Genomic DNA, 17,290 nt, shown 5'->3' on the forward strand with positions numbered 1-17,290 from the left:
CTCCCATCTGTTGATTTACTCCCAAATTGCCACAACAGCTGGGGCCAGACTGGGCTGAAACCAGGAGTGGGACACTCACTCCAGGTCTCCCACGTGGGTGGTAGGAACTTGACTGCCCAAGCCATCCCCCGCTGCCCTCCCGGCGGTGGGGGGGCATCAGCAGGAAGCTGGAATCGGAGGCAGAGCCGGGACTGGAAAACGGGCACTCCAATGTGTGATGTGGGCTTAACAGATGTGCCAAATGCCCACGCCGGAGTCTCCTAACTTTAGTGTCCGTTCTGTAGCCCTGGAAGCTGAGGTCTGTGAGCTCTCCAGAGTTGCCTCACGTCTGTCCAGGAGGATCCTCTCCTGGGGGTGCAAGGCGGGGAGCTGGGGAAGGAATTCAAGTGGGAAAGAGGTGTGGGCAGGTTTCGGGGAGCAGCGGTGGCACAGAGAAGGTGACACCAGAGGTTGGCCCAGATTCTCAGCCCCTCCCACTGCAGAGTCTTGCCTCTTGCAGACTCAGCTACCAACAGCGCCCATCAGAGAGTGGGTCTCTTTTTTAAAGATTTATTTATTTGAAAGGCAGAGTTACAGAGAGGCAGAGGCAGAGAGAGAGAGAGAGAGAGAGAGAGAGAGAGGTCTTCCATCCGCTGGTTCACTCCCCAGATAGCCACAACGGTCAGAGCTACGCCAATCAGAGGCCAGGAGCAAGAAGCTTCCTCCAGGTCTCCCACGTGGGTGCAGAGGCCCAAGGACTTGGGCCATCTTCTACTGCTTTCCCAGGCCATAGCAGAGAGCTGGATCGGAAGTGAACCAGTCGGGTCTCGAACTGGCGCCCATATGGGATGCTGGTGCTGCAGGCTGGGGCTTTAACCCGCTGCACCACAGCGCCGGCCCCAGAGCAGGTCTTAACAAATGAGTGTATAAAAAGGAAGAGAGCAAGTTTATTGTTGCACTGGGAGATGTACAAAGTGAAGCACCGAGCCCTTCTCTCAGGTGCCCCCCACCCTCCCTAAATCTGTAAGGCCCCTCAAGCCTCCCACTCATGTGAGCAGCCCTTGGGGATGGGGGCCCGGGGGTCACCCCCATGCCGAGGCTGTGCTCAGGCGCACCAGGGTGCGCAGACTCCCAGAACCTGAAATTCCCGGCTGGGGTCTTGCATGCAGGTCCCCTCACCCTTGATTCAAAGCCAAGTTTACAAGCGCAGAGAGGAGCCCTGGTCCCTGGCATGGCAGGCCGGGACGAGCTTGGTGGTGTCATCTGTGGTAAGGGCATCCTGATCTTCACGCGTGGCAGGACCAAGAGCGAGGCGTCACCAGCCCCCAGAAGCTTGTCTGGACCGGAGGAGGGGGGAATGGGGAATGATCCACTGTGTGGATCTAAGACACGGGAGCCCATCGCCCCCCAGCCGGGGCCTGGCTGCTGGGAAGGTGGGCTGGGAGGGGGCGGGAGTCTCACCTGGGGCAGGGGGCAGTGCCGCTGTGCGTACCACTCCTGGCAGTACAGGCTGACCTGGATCCCCTGGCCCAGGAACAGCAGAGTCCACATCAGCACGTTCCACGCCGGGCCCGTGTGCTGGTCATTCATTGTGAAGTTCAGCAGCCCTGGCACGGGGCGGAGCGGGGGGGGGGGGGGGCGCGTCACCCTAGCTCCAGGTAGCCTGGTCTGACTCCCCTCCCATCGCCGGCTTGCTGGAAAGGGCTAAACAGGAAGCCCCCTGCTGGGGACAACCTTGAACCCTGATGCAGAAACCGGTGGAGGCCTTAAGTGGCTCGCGTGAAATCTAGACCCCCGGAGTCCACGGGTCAGGACCCAGGTCCCCTGCTGAAGCTCCCAGCCTCCCTTCATCTTCCTCTCTCTGAGTGCCTGCCCACATGCTCCGCCCCTACCTGCAACCCTCCCAACTCCTCCCCAACTCCGCCTCTCAGGCCCAGCAGCCTCCCTGAAGATCCTGGCTGTGCGGTTTCCCCCATGGGTCTGGCATCTCGGGAGGAGGAGGAGGACCGAGGCCTCCCCGCCCCCTCTAGCTGGCTCCCCTTGGGCGGCAGAGAGAGCAAGCTCACCTCCGATGACGAGGAAGAGCATGAACATCACAGGGTAGAAGAACCCCAGGACAAAGCAGAAGATGTATTCGTGGACCATGGCAGAGACAAGGAACACGCCCAGCATGGCTGCGCCTCGGGCCCGGCCACCAAGGAGCTGGCGGGACAAGGGGCAGAGTGAGGAATGAGCCGCTGCCCTGAGACCCTCCGTGAGGAGCCCCTGGCTTAAGGACGCCAGGAGGAAGCATGGTGCAGCGGGGTCGGAAGAGCAGACATCTGTCTTAGCTTGAGTGCACCTGCTGGCCCACGGGGCTGCAGCTGCAATGGCTGAGTGCGGACATCATAATACCTACTTGTCCGAGTTTTACCGTGAGGAGCATACGGAAGTCCTGGGCAAGGGAAAAGTGCTATAGGCATGCTCCTTGGGAGGTTAAGGACGGATGGAATCAGAGATAAAGCCGCAAGGGAGGTAGAAGCCCATTGTGTGGGGTTGGGTCCTTAGGTCTGGAAAAGGAGGGGTGATGCCGAGGGAGGGAGGGAGGGAGGGAGGGAGGCAGAGAGAGAAGGAGGGGGGCCCCGGGGAGAGCCGTCCCGAGGGGAGCCGTACCCACAGCCCGTCCTGGTACACATAGCTGTATAGCCAGTCATGCACCACCACGTTCCAGGTGCGGTAGTAGTTGGAGAAAGACGTGGAGTTCCACCAGTCCTGGGAAAGGAGCAGGGGAGCGTCCCCCACCCAGCTCCACCCTGCACCCTGCCCCGGGGTCTTTCCTTCCCTGACAGCAGGCACTCGCCCACCCAGCGCCTCTCCCGGACCCGGGGACCCTGCCCTCCCTGCAAGGCCCCTCTCAGGAGAAGGACACAGAAGCACTTGGCCCCGGCTTCAGAGGGTGGCGGCATTACGACACCTAGACGCCCGCACCTCTCACCGTGGGAGGTCAGCAGCCACGGAGGTGACACCCAACACAGCCCCCCTCTTCCCTCTCCCCCCCCCCCGCGCCCCGGGCCCTCCCTGCCTCCAGCTCCAATTGGCCCAGGCCCAGGCCCCACCCGGTAGAACATCCTGTCTCCAAATCGTAGCATCTCGGCGAAGGCGTTGAGCCAGCAGTGCAGGAAGGCAAAGAAGATGAGGAACAGCATGAAGATGCCTGGCAGAGGGGAGAAGAGGCTGCAGGTCAGAGTGGCCGGGCCTGGGCCTCCGCCTCGCCCCAGCAGCCCTGGTCTGGGCTCTCAGGGGCCCCCTGCAGAGCAATCAGGGCCCCAGCTCTCACCAATTTGTCATTGACAAATTCACTAACTCATCCGTTTGCTCATGCTCTTGGCCATATGTTGGGGACACAGCAGTTCAGAGAGTGGCCAAAGCCAGAGACACACACCCACAGAAACAGAGACAGAGCCACGGACAAGCAGATGTCCAGGTCAAAGGTCACAGGAGTTAAGCATGGTAGCCACACATGTGGATGGAGCAAGGGAGGGGTGAGTCATCCTAACTGGCTGAACAAGGAAGGCTTCCTGGAGGAGGGGGCATTTCACCACGTGCCACCAAGAAGGAACACGGCTGGAGCATGGAGAAACGGCATTTCAAGCTGTGGGGCCAGTGTGAGCACAGGCCTGGGGTCATGGAAGCACATGTCTTTCAGGGGACGGCTGGGTGTGCGGACAGATGAGAAATAGACTGGTGCTGCGTGGGGAGGGGCCTTGAGCGCCAGACTCAGGGCTCAGATCTTCTCCGGACGCCCCAGCAATGGGTTCGGAACCCCTGTTCTGAAATGGTAGGGAATGGTGAAGTCAGCCAGGGCAGCGGCGTCCGGGGACCGACGGCAGAGGAGAGACGAGGGTGGCAAGGACAGTGGTGAGGAGGCGAACTGAGGCCACGGCAGTCAGCCCAGAGGCGGAGACAGCAAGGTGCCGAGGGAGGTCTAGCCAGGGCCCAGGTGGCTGCAGCGCCCCCTGGTGGGCTCACCTGGCAACGTGGCGTGCAGGATGGAGAGCACCAGCGTCCGGGTGCTGAAGGGCTCTCGGCTCATGTTGGCAAAAACAGGGACACAGAGACGGCTCAGGATGAAGCAGGCGTAGAGGACGCAGCCCAGAGCCTGCAGAGCGAGGTGGGGGCGCGCGGTGGTGAGAGCCCCCACCCCCACCCCTGGCCACTGCCTCTTCACTCTGCAGTTGGACCTCCGACCCAGCACCTGCCTCTTCCCTGAGCCGCCAACCCTCGCCTGCCTCACTCCCGGGGCACCCCTGCTCCGCCACCCTTCTCCCGCGTCATCTGACCTGCGCCAAGTTCTTGGCCACATAATGCCACCTGATGCTGGGTGTCCTGCAGCAGCAAGGAGAAGGGTATGTTTCTCAACCCTGCTCAGGAGGGACCCCAACTTTGGGGAACTTCTCCCTGTAGCTTGCTCAAGTGGCCGGGGCCTGGGAGGATGATCTGGGGAGCCCGGGGTCTCCAGAACCTTGGGCTGCCCCACAGCCGAGGTGGCAGGTCCGTTTCTAGCTTGAGTATCTACCAAGGCAACCAACTGGGGTGCACAGGACTTTCAGTACTAACTCCGGACAATCCCAGGGGAACAAGGACCACCATTGGCCTTAGTCTCTGGAGCATCATCAAGGACTGGGCAAGGAGAAGGGGTAGCCTGCCTGCCACGAATTCCACACCCCCGGGCAAGTGGCTGGTGCCTGGGCTCCAGGGAGAGCAGAGTGGAAGGGCGAGGCCCTTGTGGGGCCCCAGCATTTGGGGAAGGGGTGCAGGGTTCTCACCTGGGGTACGTGTCCCTGTAGATGAGTGTGGGACAGAAGAGGAAGTAGAGGTAGCTGGAGAAACTGGGGGCCTGGGTTCCCTCACCTGGGGAGGAAGCAGGAGGTGGATCAGTGAGGGGCGGGGCAGAGGGCACAGGTGAGCAGGCTGTGGGGGGTGGAGATGGACAGAGGCAATAGTTGGGGGCCGGCACTATGGCATGGGTGGTTAAAGTCCCAGCCTGAGGTGCCAGCATCCCATGTGGGCACCAGTTCGAGTCCCGGCTGCTCCACTTCCAATCCAGCTCTCTGCTATGGCCTGGGAAAGCAAAGATGGCCCAAGTCCTTGGACCCCTGCACCTATGTGGGAGACCCAGAAGAAGCTCCTGGCTCCTGGCTTCAGATAGCCTCAGCTCTGGCCATTGTGGGCGTGAACCAGCAGATGGAAGACTTCTCTCTCTCTGTCTCTAACTCTCTCTCTCTCTCTCTGTGTCTCTAACTCTCTCTGTAATTCTCTTTCAAATAAAGAAGTTACTAAATAAAGAAAGACAAGGGTTGAATGGTAGGGGAGATGGGGCAGGAGTTGAAGCTGCTCTCTGGCGCCCTCTGTTGGCTTCCAGGCACCCCATTTTCTGGCCCAGGAGGTATGTGGCCAAGCTGCGTTTGACGCCGGGAATTCCAGGTCCCCTTCTCCTTTCCCTTCTCTCTCGACTTCCTGGGTCTTTCCAGGCCGAGTGGGAAACGGGAAGGCATGGGAAACGAGGCTGGGCAAGGTGGGCTCAGGCAGGCAGCGCTGTGCCACGGCCACTGCACCTGCTGGCTTCCTTCCGCCAGCCTGGAGGGCCGAGTTCACTACAGGGCCGGATGAGGGCCTCACCTCCTCTGGATGAAAGGATTCCAGGCACAGACTCTCTCAGGAAGGAGTAGGTTTTCATCAGGAACCGGACCTGAGGTGGCAGGGAACGGAGGCCAGGTTGCTGTGTGGCTCTGCGCAAAGCACTCAACCTCTCTGTGCTCTCTGGTTAGCTCCCCTTAACAGCCTAACACCGCGGGGCAAGGCGAGGCCAGGGCGGAATCCTCATGCGACCCACCCCTGGAAGCGCTCTTTTTCCTGGCAGGAGGAGCCCCCCTAGCCCGGTGCCCCTGGAATGTGCGGGGCCGCGCCCCCTCTTCCCGGGCTGCCTCACCTGCTCAAAGACCAGGATGCAGCGGGAGGCGGGGGGCAGCTGGTGCCTCACGGCCACGTGCACCGGGAGCGCGCACAGCAAGGCTGCGTGGGCGGCCAGCATCGAGCAGCCCAGGCCGGCCCCCAGCGCCCATGCGCGGCTGGAGCACGGCCGTGCCCACAGCCGCAGGGCCTGGTAGGGCGCCAGCAGGGTGGACAGGAACATGGGGACCCATGTCACCAGCGCCAGGGGCAGCTGCCCAAAGCTGAAGATCAGTAGGTCCAACTCCAGCACCAGCCTGGGGTGGGGGGACAGAGAGACAAAGTTGACAAAGGCGCGGGCCCTGGACCCCTTCCTGTTCTCATGGGAGGGGTTGGACTGCGATGACCTTCAGAGTCCCCTGAGGAGGACTCAGCACCCTGGATGCCACAAGTGGTGTGGGTTTTGTTGGTTTAAGATTTATTTATTTGAAAGGCTGAGCCACGGAGAAAAGGGAGAGGGAGGGAGAGATCTTTCATCGGCTGGTTCACTCCCCACACGGCCTCAACAGCCAAGTCTGGGCCAGGCCACAGCCAGGAGCCAGGAACTCCATCCACTTGCCCACATGGGTGGCAGGGACCCAAATGCTTGGGCTAGCACCTGCTGTTGTCCCAGACACGGGAGTAGGGAGCTGGATCCTCAGACATGGAGCATCAGGGACTAGAACTGGCGCTCTGCTATGTGATACAGTGTTGCAAGCGGTGCTTAGACTGCCTTGCCACAGGACAATGCCGGCCCCCTGGGAGTGTTCAGCTAGGAGGTAGGTAGAGTGTAACTTCGATTTCCTTTAGCACTGCTCCTTTAGAGTTTGGTAGACTTGAGCTACTAGGGTGCAGGTTGTCCAGTGTCTTGTTTGCCAAGGTGAAAACGTGGGAACAAGAAGTTAGCTTAAGACGGCATCCCACATCAGCGTGCCCAGGTTCTGCTCCAGGTCTGGCTTCCTGCTAATACTTACCGGGAGGCAGCAGTGACTGCTCAAGTACTGAGTCCCTGCCACCAGGTGGGAGACCTGGGTTGCCTTTCTGGCTCCCAGCTTGGGCTTTGCCCCAGCCCCACCCATTGCAAGCATTTGTGAAACTAGCAAATAGAATCTCTCTCTCTCTCAAATAAAGCAATTTATTTTTTTTTCCCTTAAGATGAACAAAAAAAAGGACAAAACGAACAGAATCTGGCACTTCTGTCCTCTGCAGTCATTAATATGAATGGGCTGACATGGAAAGATCCCAAGGTAGACGCTTAGGGAGTAGAAACCCATTGTGTGGCCGGTGCCGTGGTGCAGTAGGTTAATCCTCCGCCTGAAGCGTCGGTATCCGATATGGGCGCCGGTTCGAGACCCGGCTACTCCACTTCTGATCCAGCTCTCTCTGTGGCCTGGGAAGGCAGAAGATGGCCTAAGTCCTTGGGCCCCTGCACCTGCGTGGGAGATCCGGAAGAAGCTCTTGGCTCCTGGCTTTGGATTGGTGCAGCTCCAGTCACTGCAGCCATCTGGAGAGTGAACCAACGGATGGAAGACTTCTCTCTCTCTCTCTTCCCCTCCTTATCTCTCTGTGTAACTCTGATTTTCAAATAAATAAATAAATAAATCTTTTTAAAGAAGTGTATTTGGACATTTTACTGAGATCTTGTCCTTGTAATCCTTCTGCAATTAACAATAAAAATTTTGCCAAGAGGAAATGCTATTTATTGCTGTGCCTGTAGCTCTAAGCCCCGGTTGGGGTGAAGTGGGGAGACCTACAGAACACCCCCCAGGGTGCACAGCCCTCTGAGGCTCAGCCTCGCAGTGGGAGGTGCTCTGTGCAGATCGGATCCTGTGTGTCTTCCCCACAAGGCGTGGGAGGGTATCTGCCTCCTTGGGTCTCTGGTCTCGGGCCCCCAGGGCTGGTATTCAGCTGGCGCCCAATGCATGCTTCTCAGGGAGTGTGTGCAGTTGTGCCTGTGCACACCCACTCCAACGTCTGCCTCAGGACTAGGTCCCCAGTGAGAAGTGTTTGAGAGGGGGCGTGGTATCCACAGAGAGGCTGGCCCTGGGAAGACAGGCCTCGGAGCCTTCTAAGGCTGGGGAGGGGAGAGTGCCCAAGGATGCTTTAGGAGGAAGATTGCTGGGGACAATGTTCAATAATGAAAGGGGCAGGGCTGGCGCTGTGGCACAGTGGGTTAAAGCCCTGGCCTATGGCACCGGCATGCCATATGGATACCGGTTTGAATCCCAGCTGCTCCACTTCCAATCCAGCTCTCTGCTAATGTACCTGGGAAAGCAGTAGAAGATGGCCCAAGTGCTTGGGCCCCTGTACCCATGTGGGAGAGCTGGAAGAAGCTCCTGGCTCCTGGCTTTGGATCAGCTCAGCTCCAGCCATTGTGGACATTTGGGGAGTGAACCAGCGGATGGAAGACCTCTCTCTCTCTCTCTCTCTCCCCACACACACCCTGTAACTCTTTCCTTTTTTATTTTTAAAGATTTTTATTTATTTATTTGACAGGTAGAGTTACAGACAATGAGAGAGAGAGACAGACAGAAAGGTCTTCCTTCCGTTGGCTCACTCCCCAAATGGCCACCACGGCCAGAACTGCCGATCCGAAGCCAGGAGCCAGGTGCTCCTCCTGGTCTCCCATGCGGGTGCAGGGCCCAAGCACTTGGGCCATCCTCCACTGCCCTCCCGGGCCACAACAGAGAGCTGGACTGGAACAGGAGCAACCAGGACTAGAACCCAGAGCCCATATGGGATGCCGGCACTGCAGGCGGAGGATTAACCAAGTGAGCCACGGCGCTGGCCCCTCTCTATAACTCTTTCAAATAAATAAGATAAATATTTTAAATATAATATAAATATAAGATAAATATTTTAAAAATAATAATGATGATGAGGGCACCCTCTTGGGCCAGGGGTGGGTAGAACACTAAGAACCCAGCGGCTCCGATCTGATCCGTGCACCCACCCCAGACTGGGGAGGAGGGGGCGGGGCTACCTGTCGTCATCGGTGAAGTCGATGGCCAGGGCGCTGATGATGAAGACACACAGACCGGCGATGAACATGTGGTAGATGGTGCGGAAGTGCTGCACCTCCATCAGCTCACTGAGAGACAGTGTGGGAGGGGCCTCAGGCACTGTGCACGTGCACGCAGGCAGGGGGCGTTGTGGTCCAGAACTGTCCGCTCAGTGCTGGGATGTAGCTGAGGCTTCTCATCCAGAGTCTCCTCTCCCTCAACCTCACCCGTGGCAAATGGGGGAATCTGGACCGTAGCAGCTCTCTCACGTCCTCCCCACAAACCACCAGAGCCGGGAGACGCGGTAGGAAGCCAGGTGTCCTGGATCCCACCCCCTCTGCATCCCTCTTGACCCCCGTGCGTGCCCCTGACTTACTCAAGCAAGGACTTGCGGGTGATGAAAACTTTCCTTTTGCCTGGCGGTGGCTCCCGTGCCCTGAATTGAGATTGTTGTTCAGGGTCAAGGGCCCCAAGGAAGACGGCAGTGGGCAGAGGACAGGCTTGGGTGGAGGGTTAGGAAGACCAGATGAGGACGAGGGACAAGGGAAGATGGAAGCCATGGTCATTGCCAAGGCCGGCGAAGGATGCAGGTTCACGGCTCACGCGAGGAGCCGACTGCAGCCGTCCCAGCCCCCCCACCCCTCAGACTCACTTGCTCAAGGAGTGTGGGGGAACCAAGGGCGGAGGTTTGCCTTGCAGCGGGTGCGACTGTACAGCCTCCCACATGGCCCGATCCAGCAGCTCCCGCAGCTGTCCCTCTGCTTGTTCCAGTAATCGCCTCTTCACAGCCTACGGGACAGAGCCAGGGCGCGACCCGCCGTCCCTCCAGCCACTCAGCCATCATTCCACTCACCAAGCACTCGCTGAGCCTCACCCTGGGCCAAGCACAGTGCTGACAGAGGTAGCGACAGGTGGCTGCTGCCCAGAGGGGCCTCACGCACTGACCCCTTCCTGGCTCCGTGGGCAGCAGTGATCAAGAGTGACAGCAGGGGAGTCCACCTCTGATCCAGCTCCCTGCTAAAGCGCCTGGGAAAGCAGCAGAAGATGGCCCGAGTGCTTGGGCCCCCCACCACTCATTTAGGGGACCAGGGTGGAGTTCCAGGCTTCTGGTTTAGGCTTGGCTCAGCCACTGGCTATTGCAGGCATTTGGGGAGATGCATGATCTCTCCCCTTTCCTGGCTGCCCTGATCTCTCCCTGTCTCTATGCAACTCTACAGAGACAGAAGGAGAAATAAATTTTTTTTTTTTTTGACAGGCAGAGAGGATACTGAGAGAGAGAGACAGATCTTCCTTTTTGCCGTTGGTTCACCCTCCAATGGCCGCTGCGGCTGGCTCATCGCGCTGATCCGAAGCCAGGAGCCAGGTGCTTCTCCTGGTCTCCCATGCGGGTGCAGGGCCCAAGCACTTGGGCCATCCTCCACTGCCTTCCTGGGCCATAGCAGAGAGCTGGCCTGGAAGAGGGGCAACCGGGATAGAATCTGGTGCCTGAACCGGGACTAGAACCCGGTGTGCCGGCGCTGCAAGGTGGAGGATTAGCCTGTTAAGCCACGGCGCCAGCCTAGAAATAAATTTTCTATCTGCTGGTTCATTCCCCCAAATAGCCGCAATGGCCGGGGCTGGGCTAGGTGGAAGCCAGGAGCCAGGAGCATCACCTGGGTCTCACACATGCGTACAGAGGCCCAAGCAGTTGGGCCATCCTCCGCTGTTTCCCCAGGCACATACGCAGGGAGCTGGATGGGAAGTGGAGCAGCCGGTACTGGTACCCATATAGGATGCTGGCACTGCAGGCCATGGCTTAACTCACTGCACCACAGCACTGGCCCCAAGATATAAATATCTAAAAAAAAAAAAAAAAGACAGCAGGGGGCAGGTGTTTGGCCCAGCAGGGAAGATACGAGAGCCCATTTTGGAAGGGCTGATTCCTGCCTCAAGCTCCTGACTGGTTTCCTGCTAATGAAGACCCTGGGGGGCAGTGGTGACTGAAAGCGTTGGGTCCCTGCCACCCATGACCAGGATCTGGCTATGGCCCAGCCCTGTCCCAGCCACTGTGGACATTTGGGGTGTGAACCAGTAGATGAGCACTGTTTCTCTCTCTCTCTCTCTCTCTCTCTCTCTCTCTCTCTCTCTCTGCCTCTCAATTAAAAAAATTTTTTTAAAGAAAAAGAATGGTAGCAGGAACAGCACTCTGGCTCCCTGAATTCCCGATCGCTCGATCCTCTCGCTCCTACCCCTGACCGCTAACCCCTATCCTCGCCCTGGGCACCTGTGCTCGGAGCCCCGCATTCCCCAACCTTTGAACTCGGGGACCAGTTGTCTGTATCACCAAGCCAGTCCTCACCCCTGCCTCCCGCCACCCCAGGACCTGGCCTCCGACGTCCCCCACCTCCATATGTTGCGTCCATTGTGCCAAGTCTGGGGCTCTGTGCGTCTCAGTGTCTCCTAGAGGGAGGGGTCGAAGGGTACACTCAAAGGGGAGGAGTCAGCATCCTGTGCCTGCTGCAGACCTAGGAGCATCTTCTATCCAGGAAGCGCTTCTGCCCCCAGCCACCCACATCTGGTATCACGGGTGGGGCTGGTGGGAAGCGAAGCTATTTTTGCAGTGGTTGACGGGCCCGTGGCAAGCAGGGGGCTGGTGCCATTTCTGTCACCAGGGCACTCAGGGCAGGGAAAGTTCCTGACCTCGCTCTCGGCGGTTAAGGGGTCGGCAGGAGAAGGCAAGGCCGTAGCTCGGGGGATCTCATTTTCTCCTCCAAACCCCAGCTCAGTGGTGTGGGGAGAGGACAGCAGGAGGGGCGAAAGCCCGGCTACACGGCATCCCTACCCGAGCCCACCAGAACTTTCTGCTCACCTTGCCCGGGGGGCCGCTCCTCCTGCTCCCCCCCCAGGCCTCCCCTTCTCCGCACATGGGCTCCGCCTGGCTCCATGGTGTGGCTCTCCAATCTCGAGGGGGCAGCCAGCTGCTGTGCCCGCTGCTTCCTGGCTCAGCACGCCCTGCTCCGTGCTTGTCCCCACTCGGCTCCCGGCTGTCAGCTCCAAGGACTAAAGTCCTTTTAGGAGGAGGGGGCCTCTGGGAACATGATAGGTTATCTAAGAGCAGCGCTTCTGCAGGGCCAGCCTCATCCCTCCAGCTCCCCAACCACCAGCAGGCCGCGGCCTGGCTCCAAGCCGGGAGGGGGACTTTGCCTCCCCGGGGCTTATCGCCTGCGGCACTGCTGGCCTTCCAGGCTGTCAACAGGCAGGCTGAAGGTCGGGCAGGACTCAGAGACATCCTTGTGGCCCAGGCATTCAGCTGCCTTGGAGCATGGGATCAGTGCGACTGTGGATGCTGGGTGCCAGGGCTCGGCCACATCTGCCCGTGCCTGCACCTGCTGGGGTCAGCGGGTGGGCAGAGAGGAGCGCAAAACAGAGCAGAACTGGGCACACGGGCTGCGCCTGGCATTGTCACATCCACGCAACGGCCATTGTCATGTACTGGCTGAATGATTTCCAGGCAAGTGACTCAATGTTTATAAGGCATGGTTTTCCTCCTCTGAGACATGGGGAGAGAAAAGAATCCTCCGACCTCACAAGGTGGGTGTACGTACACCATGAGGCAGAGGCCACGTAACAGTACGAGCGCTGAGAGCTCCCCTTCTCTGGGTTCCTGTGGGGGGTTAACTATTAATCCTTCTCGTCGTCTAGTGTCCAAAGTTCAGTGTTGGGAACAAGGTCACCACCTCTGACGGAGGCCTCCCTTCCCCCCAACTCCCAGTGGGGAGCTGGCTGAGGCTTGAGAGCCAGAAGCGCCTGCCAATGGCTACATCCAGCCTTCCAAGTCCAGAGGGAAGGGCAAGACGAGAGGCCCGGAAGAGGGCCCCGGGGGCTCCAGAGCTGTGAGAGGTGCACACAGAGACACAGGCTAGAGACCCCACACACAGCTTTATTGATACCCCAGGCCAACACCGGAAGGGCCCCCAAGTCGGGCTGGGGGAGGGGCGGGACAACGTGGCAGGACCTGAAGCTGGAGCCCCAGTGGCTCATCACTCCACAAACAACCCAAGACTGACAGCCCCGTGCTCCTGCCACAGGCCTTGCAGCTACCCCCACCCCAGCCTCAGCCACTGCTCCCCGAGGGGCAGGAGATGCTTCCATTGCCATCCGGAGTTCCGGGCAGGGGCTGGCCCATCCGGTCCACACACCAGCAGGGACCTCTGCGCTGTCCCTGGGAGGAGCGGCACTAGAGAGAGAAGAGGCACACAGGTCAGGGAGCAAGGCTTCCAGCAGGGTGGCTGCTGGGCCAGACTCGGGAACACCTGGGAGGTGGCCCACTGAGTTGAGCCCCTTCTGCTAGGCAGGTGCACAGGCGTGCTCAAAATGCCTCTCCCAAACTGTCAGCACCAGCATTACCAGGGGCTGTGCTGGCAAATGTGAGTTTGCAGGCTCAAAGGACATCCAAGTCCCCCTAAGAGCCGTGCAGCCGAGCCGCAGAGCTGGGCCACGCCCTAGGAACTTCACAGCCTCTGCTGTAATGCCTGGCTTATGTTTGTGCGGGTCCCCAAGGTGGGAGATCCGTAAAGGCAGAGGCAGGGGCTACTTTGTCAGCCCCGGCCCTCCCTCCCTGGTGGGAACCTTGTGTCGGCTCACCTGCCGCCGGCGGTAGTAGCCTCGGTGGTCACAATTAGGCACGTAGAGGGGCTGAGTCCCGCGGAAAATCTCCGTCTGGAGTTGCTGCAACACTGTGTCCAGGTGTCGGCGGCAGGGGCCCTGCGGGGGGGTGGGCAGGCGGGCAGGCAGGTGGGCAGTGGGTCAGAGCAGCCCTGGCCCAGCTCCACAGCACGGCCGGGCTCCCAGGAGTGATGCTGGACACTTCTCCAAGCCCAGAGCCGGGGAGGGGGGAAGGGAGGGGGACACTGTCACATGGAAGTCTCCAGGGTTCCCCCAGCCTTGCTGCTCCCCCCCTCCATCCCCAGCCCCAAACGCACCATCTCGGTGTCTTGGGCACCTCCAGAATTGGTCCCTGGATGGCGCTGTTGGTCTCTGCGGTTCATATCCTGCTTGGGCTTACTCTCCTTAGGATGCTCCTCTACAGCCACGGGAGGAAGGAGAGAAGAGAGCCCAAGTCAGAGAAGAGCTTGCCCACCTCCACCGGCTCACATGGGAGAAGGCTTAGCAGCAGGAGAAAAAGCGAGGGGTCTAGAGCCTGCCTTCCCCTTCCCCTTGTCCTGGATCTGGTCTCTCTCCCTGGCAAACAGTCATATTACTATTTCTGCCAATATTCCCCCAGAGTGATTCTAAGGCTTTCACTAATGGGGGCCGGTGCTGTGGCTTAGCGGGTAAAGCCGCCACTTGCACTGCCAGCATCCCATATGGGCGCCAGTTCGAGTCCCGGCTGCTCCACTTCCAATCCAGCTCTCTGCTATGGCCTGGGAAAGCAGCAAAAGATGGCCCAAGTCCTTGGTCCCCTGCACCCCTGTGGGAGACCCAGAAGAAGCTCCTGGCTCCTGGCTTCGGATCAGCACTGCTACAGCCTTTGGCGGCCATTTGAGGAGAGAACCAGTGGATGGAAGACCTCTCTCTGCCTCTCTGTACCTCTGCCTTTCAAATAAATAAATGTCAAAAAAAAAAAAAAAAAAAACTTTCACTAAGTGAGGCGAAAAGATGATTATTCCACTCGTAGCCAGAAGGGGGTGCCCCAAGTCAGGGAGATGGGGCAGAAAAGCAAATGGCGTAGGTCATCAGGGACCCAAGTGGAATGTGTGGCCCGGCTCTGAACCCGCGGTGACTCAACCCACCCCTCCCAGGCCTGAGACGTGGTTCCTTTTGGGGACCTCTCCCTGCTGGGCCCCTGTGGCTCAGCCCCGCTCCACCCCAGGGGTCCCGGGAGCCTTTGTTTGCCAGGATGAGCTGAGCATGGGTTGCAAAGGTGCAGGGGGTGAGGCGGCTCCTGGCTCCTGGCCCCTGGAGAAAGCTTCTAGGGGTGCTGGGGTGAGTGGAGCACTGGGGAGGAGTGAGGGAAAAGTCGGAGCCAGGAAAAGGCAGGGAGGGGAGTGGGCACTGCTTAGAACTTGCCCCAGTCGTAAAGTGAAAGATCGTATCTCCAAAGGGACCCTGGCTCCCTCTCCAAGCCAGAAGCAAACTCCCATCTGCCCACTACTTGCAACCCAGGAGCGTTTCCCCAGAGACCCCCATCTCATCCCTCTTGCTCGGGGTATCCCTCCCTCTGAGAACCATGTGTCCGTGTCCTCCCCCCCCCCCCCCCCCCCCCCCCCCCCCCCCCCCCCCCCGGCCCTCCACCGAGCAGCCAACGTTTCAGCCGGCTCAGAGCAGCCTTCTCCCACCCGCCCCAACCACGCCTTCCGGGAGGCCCCTAGACGCCAGGTCTGAAGCATTTGGGAGGGAAAGAAACTCCCAAGTGAATTTCCCATCTCTTGCCGTGGAAGAAACCCGAGGAACTCTGCTGCCTCTGGGCGGGGGCGGGAGGTGGTTTGCATTTCTGCCATCCCCACCTCCCTGCTGCCCCCACCTTTGGGGTGCTGACTCACTCCTGTCCCAGCTCCAAAGAGCCCACCTTCTATTCTTCTTTTGGGACAGGGTGGGTAGGCGGATGGGAGCAGGTTTAAGTCATAACCCTGATCCGACAGACTCCCTCTTTCCCTATCTCTTTGTCCATCTCCCAGGCTCTCCAGGGCTGCCTCCCTGTCCCTAGTCCGGTTTACTGCAACTCTGGACTCAGGGCATCTTCCGTTTTAGACCCCAAGTTCCTGTGCTTCCAACAGTGCATTAAAAGGGAGGCACCGTCACCGTGTGCAGAATGTAGGAGTCTGAGGATCGCGTCCCTCCTACTTGGGCATCTTGGGATGCGGGAGCTAGGCCAGCAAGGGTGCAGGGACGACCCCTGAAACCCTCCATGCCCCAAGCCCAAAAAAAAAAAAAACACCAAAAAACTCCAAACGCTGCGAGCCCAGATATCTATCTCCCGGCTCTTCCCCGGGTTCCCTGGCCACACCCAGGCTTCCAGCGGCTCCCCACGCTTGCCCCATCCTCTCCCCGAAATGTGTGGGGCCGGAGTGGAGAAGGCGACCCCCGGCTGGGACCGCACTTCCCCAGGACCCCCCGCGGGGGCGGGGCGGGGGCGGGGCGCGCACTCACCCGAGGGCGCGCGGGCTTCGCGGCAGCTGCCCCGGCCCAGCAGCAAGCGCCCGCAGAGGCGCCTCGTCGTCCTTGGGCGGCAGGCACTGCAGTCCGGGGGCGCAGTAAGGGGTGTAGACCCCGCAGTGCTGCCCCTCTTTCCTGAGACAGCCCCGGGCTTCCGTACAGCGCTCCGCCGGCGGCGCCCCATCCTCCTCCACGCAGCCCTCGGGGACAAGCCGCCTGCGCCCCCTGCCCGCAGCCCCGGCACCTCGCCAAGGCCCCTCCTGGGCGGGCGGCGAGCTGTAGAGTTAGCAGCAGCAGCAGCGGCAGCAGCCCGGGGGCGGTCATGGTCAGGATTTTTTACCCCGTCCACTCCTCCCAGAGCGGTCGCAAAGCGGCTGCTGGCCGCCGCCACCCTCGGCCTTAAGTAGCCGCCGGCCGGGGGCCGGGCCCTTTAAGAGCCAGGTGAAGGGGGGGGGGAGAAGGCAGGAGCATTCCCTAAACTGGGAGGGACCCGAGAGGCTCCCCCCAACCTGGGTCCTCCTCTCCGCCCCCCCAGTTTCCATTTACTTCCCGAATTGCTCTGATTTTTCTTGCTGTGTTCCTGGGAACCTCGCCCAGAATTTGGGAGCTGAACAGCTGGCAGGAGGGGCTGGAGGGCGGAGAGGGTGGGAGAAGGGGAGGTCGGGTGTGGGGTGAGGGCAGAGCCTGAAGTCGAGTTAGTGAGCGAGCGGGTAGGAAGATGCGGCCGTGCTGCGGGGCGAGGGGAGCGCGAGAGGGTGCGGCAGATGCTGCGGGGCTCCAGGAGAGACGGCTGCGGTGGGCGGTGGGGTTTTGGGATAGCCCGCTGTGGATGGCAGATAGCAGGCTGGGGCTTGCAGAGGAAGTGCAGGGAGAGGGGTGAAGGCAGCCGGGACACCCTGGGGTAAGGTGATCGGAGTTGTAGGAGGAGCAGAGGTGACCCCGGCAGGGTGGGACAGCGTGGGGGGGGGGGGGGAGGAATCCACCTGGCACAGGCTGTGGAAACCCGGAGCAGTGGGCTGGGTAAAGTGGGATCTGGAAGCGTGGGAAGGGGCTGCAGTGCAAAGGTGAGGTTCGGCCAACACCTGGGAGAGGGGAAAGGGGGAGTTGGGGGGGAGGCAAAAGCTAGAGGAACTGGCATTCCTGATGTTCTTGGGATCTGCCCGCCCCTCCGTTCCTCTTCTTTCCCAGACTTCTCTCCCCCACCCCGC

At 60.1% G+C, this 17,290-nt stretch overlaps 2 protein-coding genes across 5 annotated transcripts; both read right to left on the reverse strand.

The window, feature by feature from the left end:
* Nucleotides 1-662: 662 nt before the first annotated feature.
* Nucleotides 663-12,122, reverse strand: SOAT2 (sterol O-acyltransferase 2). 4 transcript variants are annotated; one of them, XM_062203618.1, is made up of 15 exons: nucleotides 11,797-12,121; nucleotides 11,332-11,387; nucleotides 9,601-9,737; nucleotides 9,325-9,384; nucleotides 8,930-9,037; nucleotides 5,948-6,224; nucleotides 5,638-5,707; nucleotides 4,785-4,869; nucleotides 4,299-4,344; nucleotides 3,988-4,117; nucleotides 3,075-3,172; nucleotides 2,632-2,730; nucleotides 2,046-2,181; nucleotides 1,441-1,586; nucleotides 663-1,316 (listed from the first exon to the last, which is right to left on the reverse strand). In XM_062203618.1, the coding sequence occupies exons 1-15, from the start codon at nucleotides 11,870-11,872 to the stop codon at nucleotides 1,266-1,268; spliced, it is 1,575 nt and encodes a 524-aa protein (XP_062059602.1). In that variant the 5' UTR covers nucleotides 11,873-12,121; the 3' UTR covers nucleotides 663-1,265. The 4 variants fall into 4 exon arrangements, with proteins under 4 accessions (XP_062059602.1, XP_062059604.1, XP_062059603.1 ...); XM_062203620.1 differs by lacking the exon at nucleotides 11,797-12,121 and adding an exon at nucleotides 9,823-9,974; XM_062203619.1 differs by lacking the exon at nucleotides 11,797-12,121 and adding an exon at nucleotides 10,258-10,399 and having other exon boundaries at nucleotides 11,332-11,348.
* A 725-nt stretch (nucleotides 12,123-12,847) lies between these two features.
* Nucleotides 12,848-16,661, reverse strand: IGFBP6 (insulin like growth factor binding protein 6). Its single transcript, XM_062202168.1, is given in 6 exon segments — nucleotides 12,848-13,164; nucleotides 13,572-13,691; nucleotides 13,910-14,010; nucleotides 16,077-16,122; nucleotides 16,124-16,288; nucleotides 16,290-16,661. Coding segments are annotated over 6 exon segments (672 nt in total). The 5' UTR covers nucleotides 16,407-16,661; the 3' UTR covers nucleotides 12,848-13,041.
* Nucleotides 16,662-17,290: the final 629 nt, after the last annotated feature.

Source organism: Lepus europaeus, chromosome 10, assembly GCF_033115175.1.
Source record: "Lepus europaeus isolate LE1 chromosome 10, mLepTim1.pri, whole genome shotgun sequence".
Classification (NCBI taxonomy): domain Eukaryota; kingdom Metazoa; phylum Chordata; class Mammalia; order Lagomorpha; family Leporidae; genus Lepus; species Lepus europaeus.